The 15,859-nt window shown below is 49.3% G+C and overlaps 1 protein-coding gene across 2 annotated transcripts in view; it reads right to left on the reverse strand.

Annotated features, from left to right (window-relative positions):
- Positions 1-15,859, reverse strand: part of DDX54 (DEAD-box helicase 54) — a 194,491-nt gene that overhangs the window by 61,398 nt on the left and 117,234 nt on the right. For both annotated transcript variants that reach the window (XM_086943245.1, XM_086943244.1), the window contains exons 8-9: positions 14,228-14,349; positions 13,774-13,835 (exon numbers count right to left, since the gene is read on the reverse strand). In XM_086943245.1, coding sequence (XP_086799371.1) covers positions 13,774-13,835; positions 14,228-14,349 — 184 coding nt within the window. The remainder of the gene's footprint in view (positions 1-13,773; positions 13,836-14,227; positions 14,350-15,859) is intronic.

Below are 15,859 nucleotides of genomic sequence, written 5' to 3' on the forward strand. Positions count from 1 at the left end.
AGCTGGGCGATGCGGTGCCCAAGCCAGGCACACTTCCATGCGGAGTCCCGCAGGGATCTGCATTGTCACCCCTTTTGTTCAATGCCTACCTCCTACCTTTGATAGCGGCCCTGAATCAGCTGGAGTGCCAGATATATAATTATGCAGACGACACCCACATTATCATTCAAATTGATAACTCCCCAGTAGCCCATACCAGAGTCCAGAACATTCTCAAATTTACCATCAACTGGATGTCGGCCAACTCCCTTAAAATCAATCCAGATAAGACAGAGGTGTTGGCCATCACCACAGACACCAACCCATGGAGCAGTCTCTTCTGGCCACAAGAGCTGGGCAAATACCCTGAGCCAGCCACAGTAGTAAAAAGCCTGGGCATCAAGATTGACAACAAACTGCCCATGGTCCAACAGGTGTCAACAATAGTGGGCGTCTGCTCAAACTTACTGAGGCAGCTGTGGAAACTGGCCCCTCTCCTTACCTTTGACACCCTCAAACGAGTGGTAGTAGCACTCATAATATCTAGATTAGACTATGGAAACTCGCTCTACTTAGGACTCCCAGATAATCAACTGGCTAGACTTCAGATCATAATGAATGATGCGGCCAGACTGGTGTTCAAAGTCCCCCGTCGCACACACGCCTCTCCTCTCCTCCGCCAGCTTCGCTGGCTCCCGATCAGGCAAAGGACAAAGTTCAAAAGTCTATGCATTACACACAAAGCCATCTTTGGCCAGGCCCCGAGGTACATCAAAAATAGCCTAGCCAACTATATTCCAAACAGAGCGCTTCGCTCCTCAGAGGCCAGGCTCCTAGTCTGACCCAGCTCCCAACTGGTCTCCCTCGGAGGCAGAGCTTTCTCCACCATCATCCCACAGATCTGGAACAAGCTACCCGACAACATTCGGAAAGAACACTTCCTGTTACCATTCAGAAAAAAACTTAAGACCATACTTTTCCAGGAGACCTGGGGCACACAGTAAAGTACCCTCTCCCCATGATTAACCTAAAGCAGAATCCCTCTTACAGCGCTTCGAGACCGTCGGTGATAATGCGCTATATAAATGCAAATTACAAATTATTTGAGTGATGATACGCCCTTTATGGGCTACTTTGATATGCCTGTGATAGGAAGACTGAGCTAGTCTGAAGGCATCTTTATCAATTTGATATTTTATTTTTAGCCAGCGCCTTTCTAGTTTTTTGCAGGGGGATTTCCCCTGTCTCAGCTCCTTTGTGAACCAGGGGGAGGTTTACTCCTTGGTATAGAGCATCAATACTATCAAAAACCTGATATGAGAATTTATTGGATTGTGCTAATGCGATGTTGATATTGAGATCTGGGAAGGGCATTGGCTGTTCGAAGACATTAGTAAAAGCATCAGAGGTCACCTGACGCAATGGTCGCAGTTTTATGGCTTCCAAATGTGGGTTTGATTGTCCCCACTGATGATGGCATCTGAAACTGGAGTAGGAAGGATCTGTCCGGGTGAAAGCTAAGCGAGGGTCACAGCATAGCTCTCTAGCATCAGTAAAGATTAAGTCTAGGCTGTGACCAGCTGCATGAGTGGGGCCTTTAACTTTTTGATGTAGTTCTAACAACCCATGTCAGAGATGAATTGTGCTACCTCTCTGTTAGAGAGATCTTCCCCATGATAATTGAAGTATCCCAACAGCAGGAAATAATGTTGACACTACGCGAGTGCTAATAAGCGCAGTTAGCAACGACTAAAATCTTTCTTAGGGTTTGGGGGAGTGATAAACAAGTGCTCCTTTCCAAAAGTCTCCAGAAGGAAACTCTAGTTTGAAAATACCCATCTACTCAGACAGCCATTAATGCATCAACTAAGGATACTTTAATCGTATCTTGAAAAATAAATTCAGTTCCACCTCCCAACTTGAATTCTCGGTCAGATCTGATCATACGTAATTACCTGGGAGTGCAAGCGCAACTGAAGGAAGGGTGGTTGTGCACACACAAGTTTCTGTAAAAAAGAATACTTCCAGGGACAGGGAGGAAATTAGGTCCCAAATTTCAATGGCATGCTTAGGAAGGGATCCAACATTGCATAGAAGGCTATTTGGGCTACAAAGTAACATACGCGCCCATGTAATAGCAAGGGTTTCTGAGGAATCAGCATCGCTGTCAGAATGCATAGCAATATCAGTGATCACATCCACATTATTAGAGGAGTACACCAAGCAGGTAAACCTGCATGTATGACAGGTTACCGGCCATTCCTGACTACAAGGGAGGTGATTTTAAGCTGCATGTTTCTCCTGAGGATAGATGAAAGTCTCCCAGGTTATAGAGAGTATTAGTTGAGTAGCTGATGCCGAGTCATTAACCTCGATGACAGAAGGGGCAGTGGGCGTGGTGAAGGTCGGGCGCAGACATGCTTGCCTTTGGCGTGCCCGCTGCACGCGGCCACTGCTTATACACGTCAACATCCTCTTTCTGTGTGCCGCCAAGTCAGCATTAGACCAATGACTTTAAAAAATGGCATGAGGGCAGGGCCAGCTTGGCGCGGACGTATGGAGGGGGCGCTGACCTTAGGTGGGGAGGGTGGGGGGGGCTGTGTTTAGCGATAACTTGATTGGAGATATGAGGGGAACTTTTTCCTGGTGGTAGTGAACGAATCCAGGGAGGAGGTCAAGGGGTGGGGGCGCGAAAATTACTGTCGGACTGGGCGCCAACAGCTCTAAAGCCGTCACTGCATGCGAGAGCCACGCCGAAAGAATCAACCTGGAAGTGTGGCAACTGACAGTTTTCTCCGTCAACAAATGGTCCCAGAGAGACTGCAGTGGACCGGAAAGCAGCCACATAAAACAAAGAAGTTTACAGCCCTTTCAAAGAAAAGATCATTTAAAATAAAAAATCTAAAAGTACATTAACTTGGCTGGAATTTAGGACTAGTGAGGGGTTTTTGGGTTTAGGGATAGGTAATGTTTAAGGGTGATGAGTTATTAAGGGTCAGAATGGGTAGAGGAAATCAACAAAAATAGTTTTTTTTGGATGATGGAGTTTAAGGAGGGTGCAGGTTTTAGTTTTAGGTATTATAAATGGGTGGAATGTATGGGTGGCGTATAAAGGATTTAAGGGGCTTTTGGGTTCATGAATTGGTAGAGTTTAGGGCTAGCAGAGACTTTTAGGGTTTAGTGATGGACAGAGAGTTGGGGTGGTGGAGAGTTTATAGGGCTCAGGATTGGGTGGAGTTTAGGGTGGTAAGTGCTTTTAAAGATTCAGGGACAGGTCGAGTTTAGGGGTGCTGAGGGGTGTTTAGGGGTCATGGATGGCTATATTTTAGGTGTAGTGAGGTTTTTTAGGTTGAGGTGGCACATTACGCGCTGCAACCCTTAGGGACCCTCTTTAGTATCAATGCCCTGGGTACTCGTGGTAGCATTTAGTAGGGACTTACAAGGATGCTAAAGGTATGGCCAATTGGAGGAACAGATGTATAGTTTTAGGGAAAGAGATTTGGCTCTGGGGACCTGGATAGCAAGAGCCCAGTGCACTTTCTGTTAAAATTGCATCAAATGCCAGGCAAAAAGAGGGGTGGCCATGTCAAAAGGGAACTTTGTTACACTAAGATGTCAGTGGGCTTTCTGTAAGAGGAGTTACTGGGTAAAAGCTTATACTTCTTCTTAATCCTAGGTGTCACCACCTTAACCTTTACTGATAATAATGTGGGGCAGATTCAAGTAGGGGTAGAAACTGGACTGTGGAGAGAGTCTACAGTAGGAATTTCTCTTCCTCTTGTACCACATGCATATACACTTTGTGGTACTTAAATGCCCTATCAATGACCTCATGGCAGGATGGTGTCATCTGATGAAGAAGCTCTAGCTGGATAGTGGTTCAAATCTTGACACCCCCCCTCCACCCCCCCAGGGCATAAACACACAAGTATTCCCAAGGGCCATCAACTACCTTTGTGTCGAAAGGCAGTTGTATGGGTCCATGGATTCACTAGTGTAATATTAAGTTTGTGGGGTCTGGGGACCCCTCAAGTGCCTCTGGTGGAGGAGGGGTTGTGAATGCCTGTGGTGGTGTAGGTGAAGGCAGAGGTAGGGTAGATGGAGGAAGTGGTGGTGGTGATGGGAAATGTGGAAGAGGGCTTGTGCTCAGTCATTCTTGGGAGCCAAATCCAAAGAGACCTCCGAAAGAAGCTGCTCTTTAAAGACAAGCCTTCTTTTATGAGGGATGGTCTCTGAGGGCTTACGTTGAGATGGTTTCGTCAAAATCTTTCCCATGGTAGGGTGGATGAAGACGCCCCTCTGCCTGCCATCAAGACCTCCTACGGTTTTGTTACAGACAACTTTTCAGATCCAATTACCAACAAAGCTTTCGGCATCGACTGGTGGCACCTTCGGCATAGACTTCAGGTCCGAGCGAGGATGTGCAATACCCTGGGATCAAGGGTGGCCTGACGTATGTTGAGGCATGCCACCCTTTCGGGGGAGGCCTAGTCAGCTCCAAAGCCTTCTCTCATGCAGATCAGAACCCAAAAGTGGCAGAGGTCCTGGTGTGCCTATTTCTTTTGTTCATGCTCGGGACTTGATGCCATCTCCAGTAGCAGTGGTAATCTACATCAGCGTGGGACTTCTTATGCCGGCTTGTTTCAACACATGACTCTCGGAGACAAGTGTCGTACTTACGACCCTGGGCATCTTTTTACTTTGAGGGCCTGCGGTCTTTGGTATTGGTTTGATTACTTTTTCCTCATACTCAGTCGCTCAAGGAAACTTTCTCTGGGCTGGGGGATTGCTGAGGTACTAGGATTCAGGATGAATAAGTGTATTGCTTGCTTCAGCAGTAAAGGGATCCTTGCCCCCCAATAATGGCCAGAGTTTCAGAACATGTTTGTCAATATATCTTGCAGTGTACCCAACACCTCTCTCTGCCTTACCTTAAGATTGTATTTGAGCGGAAGGCGAGAGAGAACTCGCCTCCCCCTCAGACTTGCATAATCTGGAGCACTGCAATGTAGAATAATCCATCGGACACTTCCCTACCCTGGTACACCCTACACTTTTGCAGACCTTAACTGTTGAGTCAGCACACTACTGAAAAGGCATATTGAAAGCAATAGAACTTTTAATCTAGCCCACTTCTATCCAAGAAGATTACTTACAGGCACACTAGTAATAACCTATCCATCTGGCACAAATGTCCATAATTTCAAGCTAACACTACCAAGATTTTCTAAATACACTTGTCACTGTTAAGAAAACTGTTAACAGGACTTTGTTCAGGAGGCACAGGTACCCACACATCCCAATGCAGGCTACATTTTTTGGTCATTCAAGCAAAGGCAGTTCTCATTTATCCAGGTGATGTTATTGATTTGTGTCCAAAATGTGTTGTCTTGCCAGAAATGTTGTTAGTACAGTGTTGAAAAGAAGGTGATGTGAAAAATAAAAGTATGGATCCAGCATATTGGCTGGAGCATAGAGCTATGGAACGTAAGCCTCTCCTCCAAATTCTATATAGTCACACCAGTGTGGATTTCTAGCCACCGGCTGGTAGCGTGGTGATACGAATTTGGCGACATGCAGTCCGGCAGATGGGCTGGCAGGGCCGCCTGACTGGACTGTCACCGTTGTGGAATGGTACCTATCTGCATCCGGTAGCTGCGCTGGGGGGTTTAGGAAGTGGGACCTGCTCGGGTTATCTACCCTAGGCGATGTTGTGCGAGGAACTACACTAAAATCGTTTACCCAGTTACAGACTGAGTTTCAACTACACAAGTCACTATTTTATAAGTACTAGCAACTGAGACATGCACTCCACCCCAAACTAAGCACGGTGGAGACCCTGCCCGAATATCACCCGCTAGAAGGGCGACTACTCACAGAAGACATTGGGGAGCACAAAATACGCCAGATATATCAGACATTGACTACACACGCCCAATGAATATGCTACTTACCAGTATGCATCTGTTCTTGGCATGTAGGGCTGCTAACATTCACATCTAGTGCATAGATCGCCGCCTAGTGTTGGGTCCGGATGATTGCACCTTGTTGTCCTGGAAGAGTCTTCGAAGTATCACGAGATAGGTGGCTCCCCCCTTGGACTACAGTACGCATGGGCATCGACTCCATCCCCAGATTGTTTTTAGCCATTGTGTCAGAGATGGAGTGAAATAGCGTAAATGATGTCCATGCTAATGAATGAATGCAAGAATGGTCTGCAGCCGCTACGGGTGCCGGGGAGGAGGGCGGGCGATGTGAATGTTAGCAGCCCTACATGCCAAGAACAGATGCATACTGGTAAGTAGCATATTCAGTTCGAGGCATGTGGGCTGCTAAATTCACATCTAGTGCATAGAATACATAGCAGTTCCTCCATTAACGGCGGCCGCCCGTGCCGGCTGCAGAAGTTTGAAAAAGAGATTTAAGAACAGCTTGTCCTACAGCTGCCTGCTGTTTAGAATGCACATCCACGCAATAATGTTAAGTAAACGTGTGTGGTGTAATCCATGTAGCTGCTCTACAAATATCCTCTAAAGGAATATTACCCAGGAAAGCCATGGAGGCCCCCAACTTGCGTGTCGAGTGGGCCCTGGGGGAACCGTTAAGGTGCGCTTAGCCTTGTGGTAGCAAATCTGGATACACTTAACGATCCACATGGCTATTCCAGCTTTGGAGATGGGGTTGCCTTTGTGCTGGGCTGAAAAGGCAACAAACAATTGTGTTTTCCTAAAGTGTTTGGTCCTGTCAATGTAGTACATTAACGCTCGTTTGACATCAACCGTGTGAAGCATCCTCTCTGCCACAGTTTCGGGGTTCTGAAAGAATGTGGGCAGTTCAATGGTTTGATTAACATGAAACCGTGACACCACTTTAGGGAGAAACTTAGGATTAGTGCGCAGCACCACCCTATTAGGATGAATCTGAATGAATGGCTCTTGTACTGTGAGCGCCTGTAGCTCACCGACGCGCCGTAGAGACGTGATGGCAATTAGAAAGGCTACTTTCCATGTGAGGAATTGAATCTCACAGGAATGTAGGGGCTCAAACGGTGGTCCCATTAATCTGGTGAGGACCACATTGAGATTCCACACAGGAGCTGGTGGGTTCCTGGGGGGGATGACTCGTTTCAGCCCTTCAAGGAAAGCTTTAATGGCAGGCACCCTAAAAACAGAGAGGTGCTGCCTGTTCTGGAGATAAGCCGCTATGGCGGATAAGTGTATCCGAATGGAAGCATACGCCAGATTACATTTGTAAAGATGTAACAAATAGCAGATGATATTAGAAATGGATGCATCTAGCGGGTTGATATGATGGTCTGTACAGTAAATGACAAACCTCTTCCATTTTGCTGCATAGCAAGCTCTGGTAGTGGGCCTTCTTGCCTCCCGGATAATGTCCATGCATTCCGGGGGCAAATCAAGGTAGCCAAACTCTAGGACTTCAGGAGCCAGATCGCCAGGTTGAGCTGTTGCGGATCCGGGTGCTGAATGTCGCCATGGTTCTGCGTCAAGAGCCTGGGTGTGAGGCGTAGTCTTTGATACGGTACCACGGAGAGCTCCAGGAATGTGGTGTACCATGGTTGGCGTGCCCACGTTGGAGCAACCAGGATGAGTGTCATCGAGTGTTGCAGCAGCTTCCTTGCCACCAGCGGTATGAGAGGTGCTGGGGGAAAAGCGTACGCAAATTTGCCTGACCAGTTCATCCATATCGCATTGCCCTGCGACTGAGGGTGTGGGAACCTGGCGGCGAAGCTTGGGCATTTTGCGTTCTCCCTTGTGGCAAACAGGTCTATCTCTGGATGACCCCACTGCTGGAAGTACGGGTGGAGTACTGAAGGATGTATCTCCCACTCGTGCAGTTGGTGGCTGTACCTGCTGAGCAGATCCGCCATTTGATTGTCTTTGCCTGGGAGGTGTTCCGCCATGAGGAAGATGTTCCTCTGAATGGCCCACTTCCACATGCTCTGAGCCAGATGAGACAGCTGTGGAGAGTGTGTTCCTCCTTGCTTCTGGATATAGTACATTGCCGTCATGTTGTCCGTCCGGATTAACACGACCTTGTTGCACAGATGTACTTTGAATGACTTCAGTGCCATGAAGATCGCCATCAGCTCCAAGTAGTTGATGTGCATCCTCTTCTGTTGTGTCGACCATAGTCCCTGCACCGTGTAATGGAGTACATGCGCTCCCCATCCCTGGAGAGACGCGTCCGTCGTCAGGATAATTTGTGGCACAGGCTCTTGGAACGGTCGGCCCTTGCAAAGGTTGTGTGGAGTCCACCAATGCAGAGAGTTGTATGCCCGACAGGTCACCAACACTAGGTCTTTCAACTGTCCTTGAGCCTGAGTCCACTGGTGTGCCAAGCACTCCTGAAGCGGGCGCATATCTAACCTCACGTGCGGGACTATGAAGATGCAGGAGGCCATCATGCCTATCAACTGCATAAACACTCTTGCTGGGAGTGAGTGTTGCGGCCTGAACTTTTAAATGAGCGACTGGATACTGGTGATCCTCGCTGGATTTGGCTGAGCTGTAGCAGTCAGAGTATTGATTGTTGCGCCCAAGTACCGACTTCGGATAGTTGAGCGAAAACCCCAGACTGTGAAGAATGTGAATAGTGCTGGACATGTCCGCGGCGCACTGCCGTGCCGACTTGGCCTGAACCAGCCAGTCGTCTAGATAGGGGTAGACATGTATGTTCTGTCTCCTGAGGTGCGCCGCCACGGTCGCCAGACACTTCGTGAACACTCTGGGGGCAGTGGTCACTCCGAAGGGTAGTACTTTGAACTGGTAATGCCTGTCCTGAATGGTGAACCTGAGGTACTTTCTGTGGGATGGATGGAGTGGTATGTGAAAGTAAGCGTCCTTGAGATCCAAGGTTGCGAGGAGGTCCCCCTCTTTTAACAGTGGAAGGACTTGCTGCAACGTCAACATGTGGAAGTGTTCTGAAAGAATATACATGTTGAGCGGGCGTAGGTCCAAGATGGGTCTGAGTGAGCCGTCCTTCTTTGGAATTAAGAAGTACAGGGAATAAACACCTGTGCCCTGTTCTTCTACTGGCACGAGCTCTATGGCGCCTTTTTGCAGCATCGCAAGAACTTCCTGCTGCAATAAGTGCAAGTGCTCTTCTGACATAGGACGGTGCCTTGGGGGAATGGTGGGTGGAGTGGACATTAGCTCCAGACAATAACCGAACTGGATAAGTTTCCTTACCCACCTGTCCGTGGTGATGGATTTCCAGACAGGCAGGAACCGTTGGAGTCTCCCCCCCGACAGGTGTTAGATGGTCGGGGGGCAGTGACAGGGAGTCACTGTTTGTTAGCGGCAGAGGAGCGGGAATTGTTGTTGCCTCTGCCTCTGCCCTTGGCGTTGTTTCCTCTGTAACCACCCCTACTCTGTTTAGTGTATGAGGATTGCGCACCACCCTTAGTAAATTGCGCCTGCTGTGCCACGTGTCCTCTGGTAACACCTCGATTGCCTGAGCGACGAAAAGTGCTCCCCTAAACTGCTGAGACTGAAGTGCACCCATCGATTTCGCAGTTTCAGTGTCTTTCTTAATCTTTTCAAGTGTGGTGTCCACCTCTGGGCCAAATAGTCTGTCTGGATTAACAGGCTGATTGAGAATAGTCGTCTGTATCTCTGGCTTAAACCCTGAGATGCGGAGCCATGCTTGGCGTCTCAGCATCACACTAGTGTTGATGGATCTTGCTGCCGTATCCGCAACGTCCAGCGCACACTTAATAGCAGCGTTGGAGATGAGCTTGCCCTCTTGGATGAGCATCTCCGCACCCTCTTTAAACTCATCAGGGAGGTGTTGTAGAAGCTGCTCTAATGTATCGTAGTGTGCCCTGTCGTATCTGGCCAACAGAGCTTGTGTGTTTGAGATGCGCCATATGTTGGCTGCCGGCGCTGCCACCCTTTTCCCTGACGCCTCCAGCACTTTAGACTCTTTGTCCGGGGGAGGAGCTTCACCCATTGACTGAGAATTCGCCCTTTTGCGTGCATTAGAGACCACCAAAGAGTCCAGAGGCAACTGGCCCCGAATGAAAGTTGGGTCCCCAGGTGCCGGTCTGTACTTCTTCTCAATTCTAGGGTTCACCACTCGTGCCCTAGTAGTGTCTTTGAAAATGTCAGTGGCATGTTTCATCATTCCTTTAAGCATAGGAAGTGTTTTTACAGTCTTTTCGGCAGTAGAGAAAGTGTCGAATAGAAAGTCCACCTCTACCGGGTCAGCATGCATCTCTGCATTGTGGTTCGCAGCTGCCCTTTCGATTAAGGCATTGAATGCTGTTGAATCTTCTGTTGGAGAAGTTTTAGGCCCATAGGCTTGTGGGTCAGAGATAGGCTGGTGGTCCCCCTGATCCCCTGAGGGCAACCAGGAGTCCTGTTGTTCATCAGGGTCAGTGTTCTCAGGGAAGGTATACTGTTCCTCCTGGTCACCCTCTCCACCATCTGAACAAGTGGGTGAAGGTGTTGGACTTCTGGTTGGTTGGTAAATAGGCTCCACCAGTTGAGGGGACCCCGGGAGTGGCTTATTTTTCTTTAGAGGGATTACAAACGGCTCCAGAGGCTGTGAAGTAATCTTTCTCTTCTTGAGGGTCAGTTTTCCGGTGTCAGCATCGATAAAGTGTTCCGACTCATCATCCAACAAGGGCTGACGATCAGAACCGCCACTTAGTTGAGTATGCCTCCCCTCGACCGAGTCCTTGGGCACCGACCGAGGCGCAAAAGCCTTTGGCACCACCTTTGGTGGCAAGGTAAAGTGAAGCGGCATCGAGGCGTGCTTCTTCGGTACAACCGGAGTAGTCTCCGAGGGCGTCTTCGGGCCCGACGTGGATTCTTTGTCCCGAATCCGTTTGAGGGAGTCTTGTACCTGCTTCGTAAAAGATGCGGACGGCTTCGTCGATCCGACTGTCGACTTCGAACCACCCCCTGGGGAAGACTGGAGCGTGGATGACACCTTTTTTGCAGTTGGAGCTGCCGATGCGCCGTCGGCCGAGCTCTCGCCACCTTCTACGGCTCCATGCGTCGCTGTCGATGTTTTCAGATCGACCGACTTTCCTTTTGGTGCCGGGACACCCGGCTTCGGCACGGCGCCCCTCTTGGCATCGCAGACCGGTTTGTTTGCCGACGCGGTGGGCCTGACTTTAGGCGGCACCGAGGCCTTCTTTGAGCTTGGCTGCTCAACCACTTTTGGTACCTTGGCCGCATCAACAGTCTTTTTTGGCCTTGAGGCATCCGAAAATGATGGCGTCGATGACGTAGCAGACGCCTTCGAAGATGACGGCGTCGATGACGTAGCAGACGTCTTCGGTGTCGATGGAGTGGCGTCCATCTTGGTTTTGGACGAACCCGAAGGATTCACTTTCGGTTTCGTTTTAGGTAATGGCGGCTCCGCAGAGGTGTCCATAGCCGGGCCGATAGGCGGGGCGGAGGATCGAGGCGTATGGTCGTGGGTAAGGCCTTGTGGCGATCCCGTGACCTGAGCCGTTGTAAAAGTTGGGACGGGGAATAGCTCATCCTCCGAGCTATCTTCCATGGCCTCAAAAGGTTCTCCGTCGTCCCCTACCTCCTCGATGTCTTCCTCGAGGTCGTGGTCCTCGACCGCTTCTCCGTAGTCGGTCTCGACCTCCGCCGATGCCGGCGAAATCTGCAGGTGAAGCTCCTGCTCATCTGCCGCGGGGTCGCCGAAGATGTCCGCTGGTGCCGGAGCCGATCGCTGGGCCTCAAGGCGCGCCACGCGCCGAAGCTTGATGGTCTTCTTCGACCGGAATCTTGAACAGGCCATACAGTTGGCCTCGTCATGGTCCGGCGACAGGCACTTGTTGCACACTGGGTGCACGTCGATGTGTGGGTACTTTGAACCACACACGGGGCAGTACTTGAACGGACTCCGTTCCATCTTATCAACGTCGGGGTTTTGCTGCGTCGACAGGGCCTCGATGATCGAAGAGTCACCGACTCACACGAAATCCCACTCGAAGAGTAGGAATGAACACGAGACCGAACGCGAACAATACCGACGAGTGAGTAAAGCCTTTTGGCCTTAATAACGTTGTTTTATCGATTCCGAACAGGAGACGTCGAAATCACATCCGAACCCAATGGCGGAAAAAAACAATCTGGGGATGGAGTCGATGCCCATGCGCACTGTAGTCCAGGGGAGGAGCCACCTATCTCGTGATACTTCGAAGACTCTTCCAGGACAACAAGGTGCAATCATCCGGACCCAACACTAGGCGGCGATCTATGCACTAGATGTGAATTTAGCAGCCCACATGCCTCGAACACTAACTTACACAAGACACGGTCGGAATGGCTCAGGGACCTACCAGATATGACAGAGGATGATTGGTCGGAGGTTCTTGCCAGCCCCCGGAGCGCAGCGGTGTCCTCACGATACCGCCTAATCCAGTTTAAATATATCCATCGTACATATTACACGAGATTGCGGCTGTGGCAGATGGGAGCTATTTCGTCCCCAATGCGTCTCCGCAGTGAGACAGAAGAGGGTTTGTTTCTACATACTGTGTGGAGCTGTAGTGCACTGCAGCCGTTCTGGCATAGGGTGACGTCCAGCCTGGAGCAGGTCCTTGGCTGGGACCTCCAATTTGACCTGCAACTCGTTTTATTGCACAGCACAGATGGAATAGGGGGAAACACATAAGCAGCATTTGCTTTTCCCGGTCCTCACCCTGGCTAAACGAGACATGGCACAGAGGTGGGGGGTTTGGGGTGGGGGGGAGGAGTGGGGCAATGACATCTCCCCCGACACTTGGAGGCTGGAGGAAAGCTTTAGATTCCTGCATGGGGGCAGAGATCGTGTTTTTTCAGGCGAGGGGATGCCCCTAAAAACACAGAAAAATATGGTCTAGATGGGCGAGCTACAGAGGAAGAGAGCTACCGCCCCTGCCAGACATCATAGAACGGTTCCGCTATGTGATGCCCATCCTTATACAACTTAGGACCCATGCTAATGAGTTGAAGGTCGAACATGTGCTATGTAATCTAGTCTTGGGGTGTTTTGAAAGCTCTGTGTCATTTTTTTTTTAGGATGAATTGCCTGTAGGTTTTGCAGATGTTCATATGTGGTCAGTAATGCAGGTAATATGGATATCACAGATGTGTCAACAGATTACTGCGAGCTTCGGCTCCATATTTACCTGGAAAAATCAATAAAATATGTTTACAAAAAAAAGAAAGTAATAGTATATACGACTGACCTGGACATATGAGGGTAATTATAAGGAAATTTATGAGGACTTTTTTAGATTGTACGATGCCTGCCAGGCAATGTTTGATTGTAGCTTGCAATGACCTTTCTCGTATGGAATAATCCATCTTGTCAAATTAAACTATCAACACAATTTAGCGCAAACATCTCATTGGAGCCTTTACCTCAAAAATGATAGACAAAATGGGAACTGCATTTAAATTCAGTGCCTTCAATAGTCCATCCAGTCAAGGGGTTTACAGCACACTGCAGCGGAGCATGTAGGAGCATGGAGGAGACTACACACTGTCAATGTTATCCAATGTCCATACATATGTATGTGCAGAAAAGTCATGTGTCAGCATATAACAGTCCAGTGACTATAAAGGAACTGCAGAAGAGCACTAGAAGTTACAACACAGCTTGTCTTCTGCATGCTGTGATATCCAGACTTACTCAGCAGCATCTGTAAGTTCTATTTTTAACTCACAAAAATATTGTCATTGTTGCTTAGCCCCGGATCTACATATCTTTCAGAATTCATTTAATTCCTTTACCAAGTTCTCTCCTATTGCTTCTTACCCGCAACTGATCACTCAGCTTGGTATCCACATCAAGACGGATAAGAACTGGCTCTGTGAGACCTGCAAAAGATAATATCGATGGATAGGTGTGAAAAAGAGATAAAGAAAGAGGAGAAGAGAAGGGCAGTCAGACCATGGCAGCTCTTAAAGGAGGAAAAGAGAAAGAATGCTAATACAGCTAAGTTAAAAAATAAAGAAAACCCAGTTACAAGAGAAGAGGAGAAGGCAAACGGAGAAAAGTGAAAAGATGCAAGACAGGAACAGTACAGGACAGCAAGGAGACAGGTAGAGAGAATGTTGAAGATCTGTGACAGATTAAACATCCACAGCAAGCTACAGCCTATGATCTCCAGCAGAAGCATTTCAGACTACGATGGAATGCAGACAGTAAGGATGAAAAGCTGGCACCCACAATACCCAAATCAAAGTTAGTAAATAACTCTGACTCTTACCTGCCTGGGCAAACTCCACTAGCTGTTTAGGGAGGGTGGCTGAGAAGAGCACAGTCTGGCGATTCTCTGGCAGGCGGGCGATTATCTCCTGCAACTGCTCTGCAAAACCCATCTCAAACAGTCTAAAAACACAAAATCAGGGTGTAATTTTAATGGAGGAAAATGGTCCACTTACAGAAAGTTGTAGCTAGGGATTGTAGGAGAGTAGGGTCTGCAATCCTATGATCACCCAGATTTTTTGCTTTTGTTTCACTGGTTTACGACTTTCTCTGGCTGTGGGCCTGCCAATCAGACCCACAGCCTGGCTGTTCTCTTTCTAAATTACGATATGTACCCTAGGTGCATTTACCAATTGGTACTGGGCCACCTTATCAGACCCCGTAACACAGGGCATAGGTGTACCCAGGGCCGCCAGGGGCTGCAGCATGTATTATGCCACCCCTGGCTGGCCTCCTAAATTTGACACAACTGGCTGCATGACAGCTGGGGCAAAGTCGTGTAATCACCCTTTGCTTTAGGTATAGTAGCTCTATATCTAACCATACAATGGACACCCGAGTTCCTATCAGTCACTCCTATGGCAGGCCTTGACAATCCTGAAGGCAGAGTGCGTGGGCTCGTGTGAACTAGGTTCTGGCCCGAGCCGAGCCCGGTTGCAGCTTGCGGAATCAAGACCCAATGGCTGTTCCATGATAACGCGTCCCACATCGGTAACTTCGGTGTCGCGTTATCAAGACATGTCGAGTAAGGTGTCATACGAATCGGGATGCTGCCCTCTCACCAACTCTGGCGACGAGGTTAGCATTCCGCCCTTCTAGAGGGACACGACATGTACGTAACTGTGAACCCCGGTTAAAGTTAACTAAAGCCTCAGCTCCACAAAATGGATGCTGCCACCACAGACACGAGTCTGACCTCCTGCTGCTGGGAGTCCTTCCAGCGAGGAGAGCTTGGACAAAGGGTTTCCTGTCGAGGGCGGTGTTCGCACCGTCCCAGACAGGGTTTGTGTATTCTGGGTAGGTAGGGCTTTTGCGAGAAGGTGACTGCGGAGTGGCACCCCGGTGCTCACTACGCATCTGCCGGTTAGAACCAGTTCCAGGGGCACCAGCCCTGGCCTGGGGAAAGTCCGGCAGGGGAGAGGGGTGTAACTACCCCCCTTCCTGGTCCCACCCTTAGGGCAGGACCTAGTCATGTACCCACCCCTTTCTTTAGAATAAAGGCCGGAGCGGGGACCCTTCCAAAGGAGATCATCTTTGAATCAAGAATACTTTCTACGAAAGGACTTCGAGACTCTTCTCAAGATTTCTCCCTTGTGACTAAGGAGTAGTCACCCTGCATCAGCGGGCACCATCTAAGAACTCTGCGGTTTGCTGTAAGTCCTTCCTCAAGGAATCCGACGGCCCAGCTCGACGAGAACCGGCTTCCCTGGCACCTCTGACCTCTACCCACGTCATCAGCCCAGCTGTGACCTGTGGGTGCGACGAGACCTCGAGGGACCGGCCATCATCAAAACCTGCACGCTTTCTTAACCAGCACGACCATCGAAGTAATTCTCTGGTGAGTGCTCTGGGGTCCGAGACGCCCCGACCCTGAGCCGCTCCAGCACCGAAGTGCAGTCTCCCAGCATCTCCA

This window comes from Lissotriton vulgaris, chromosome 11 (genome assembly GCF_964263255.1).
Source record: "Lissotriton vulgaris chromosome 11, aLisVul1.2, whole genome shotgun sequence".
Classification (NCBI taxonomy): Eukaryota; Metazoa; Chordata; class Amphibia; order Caudata; family Salamandridae; genus Lissotriton; species Lissotriton vulgaris.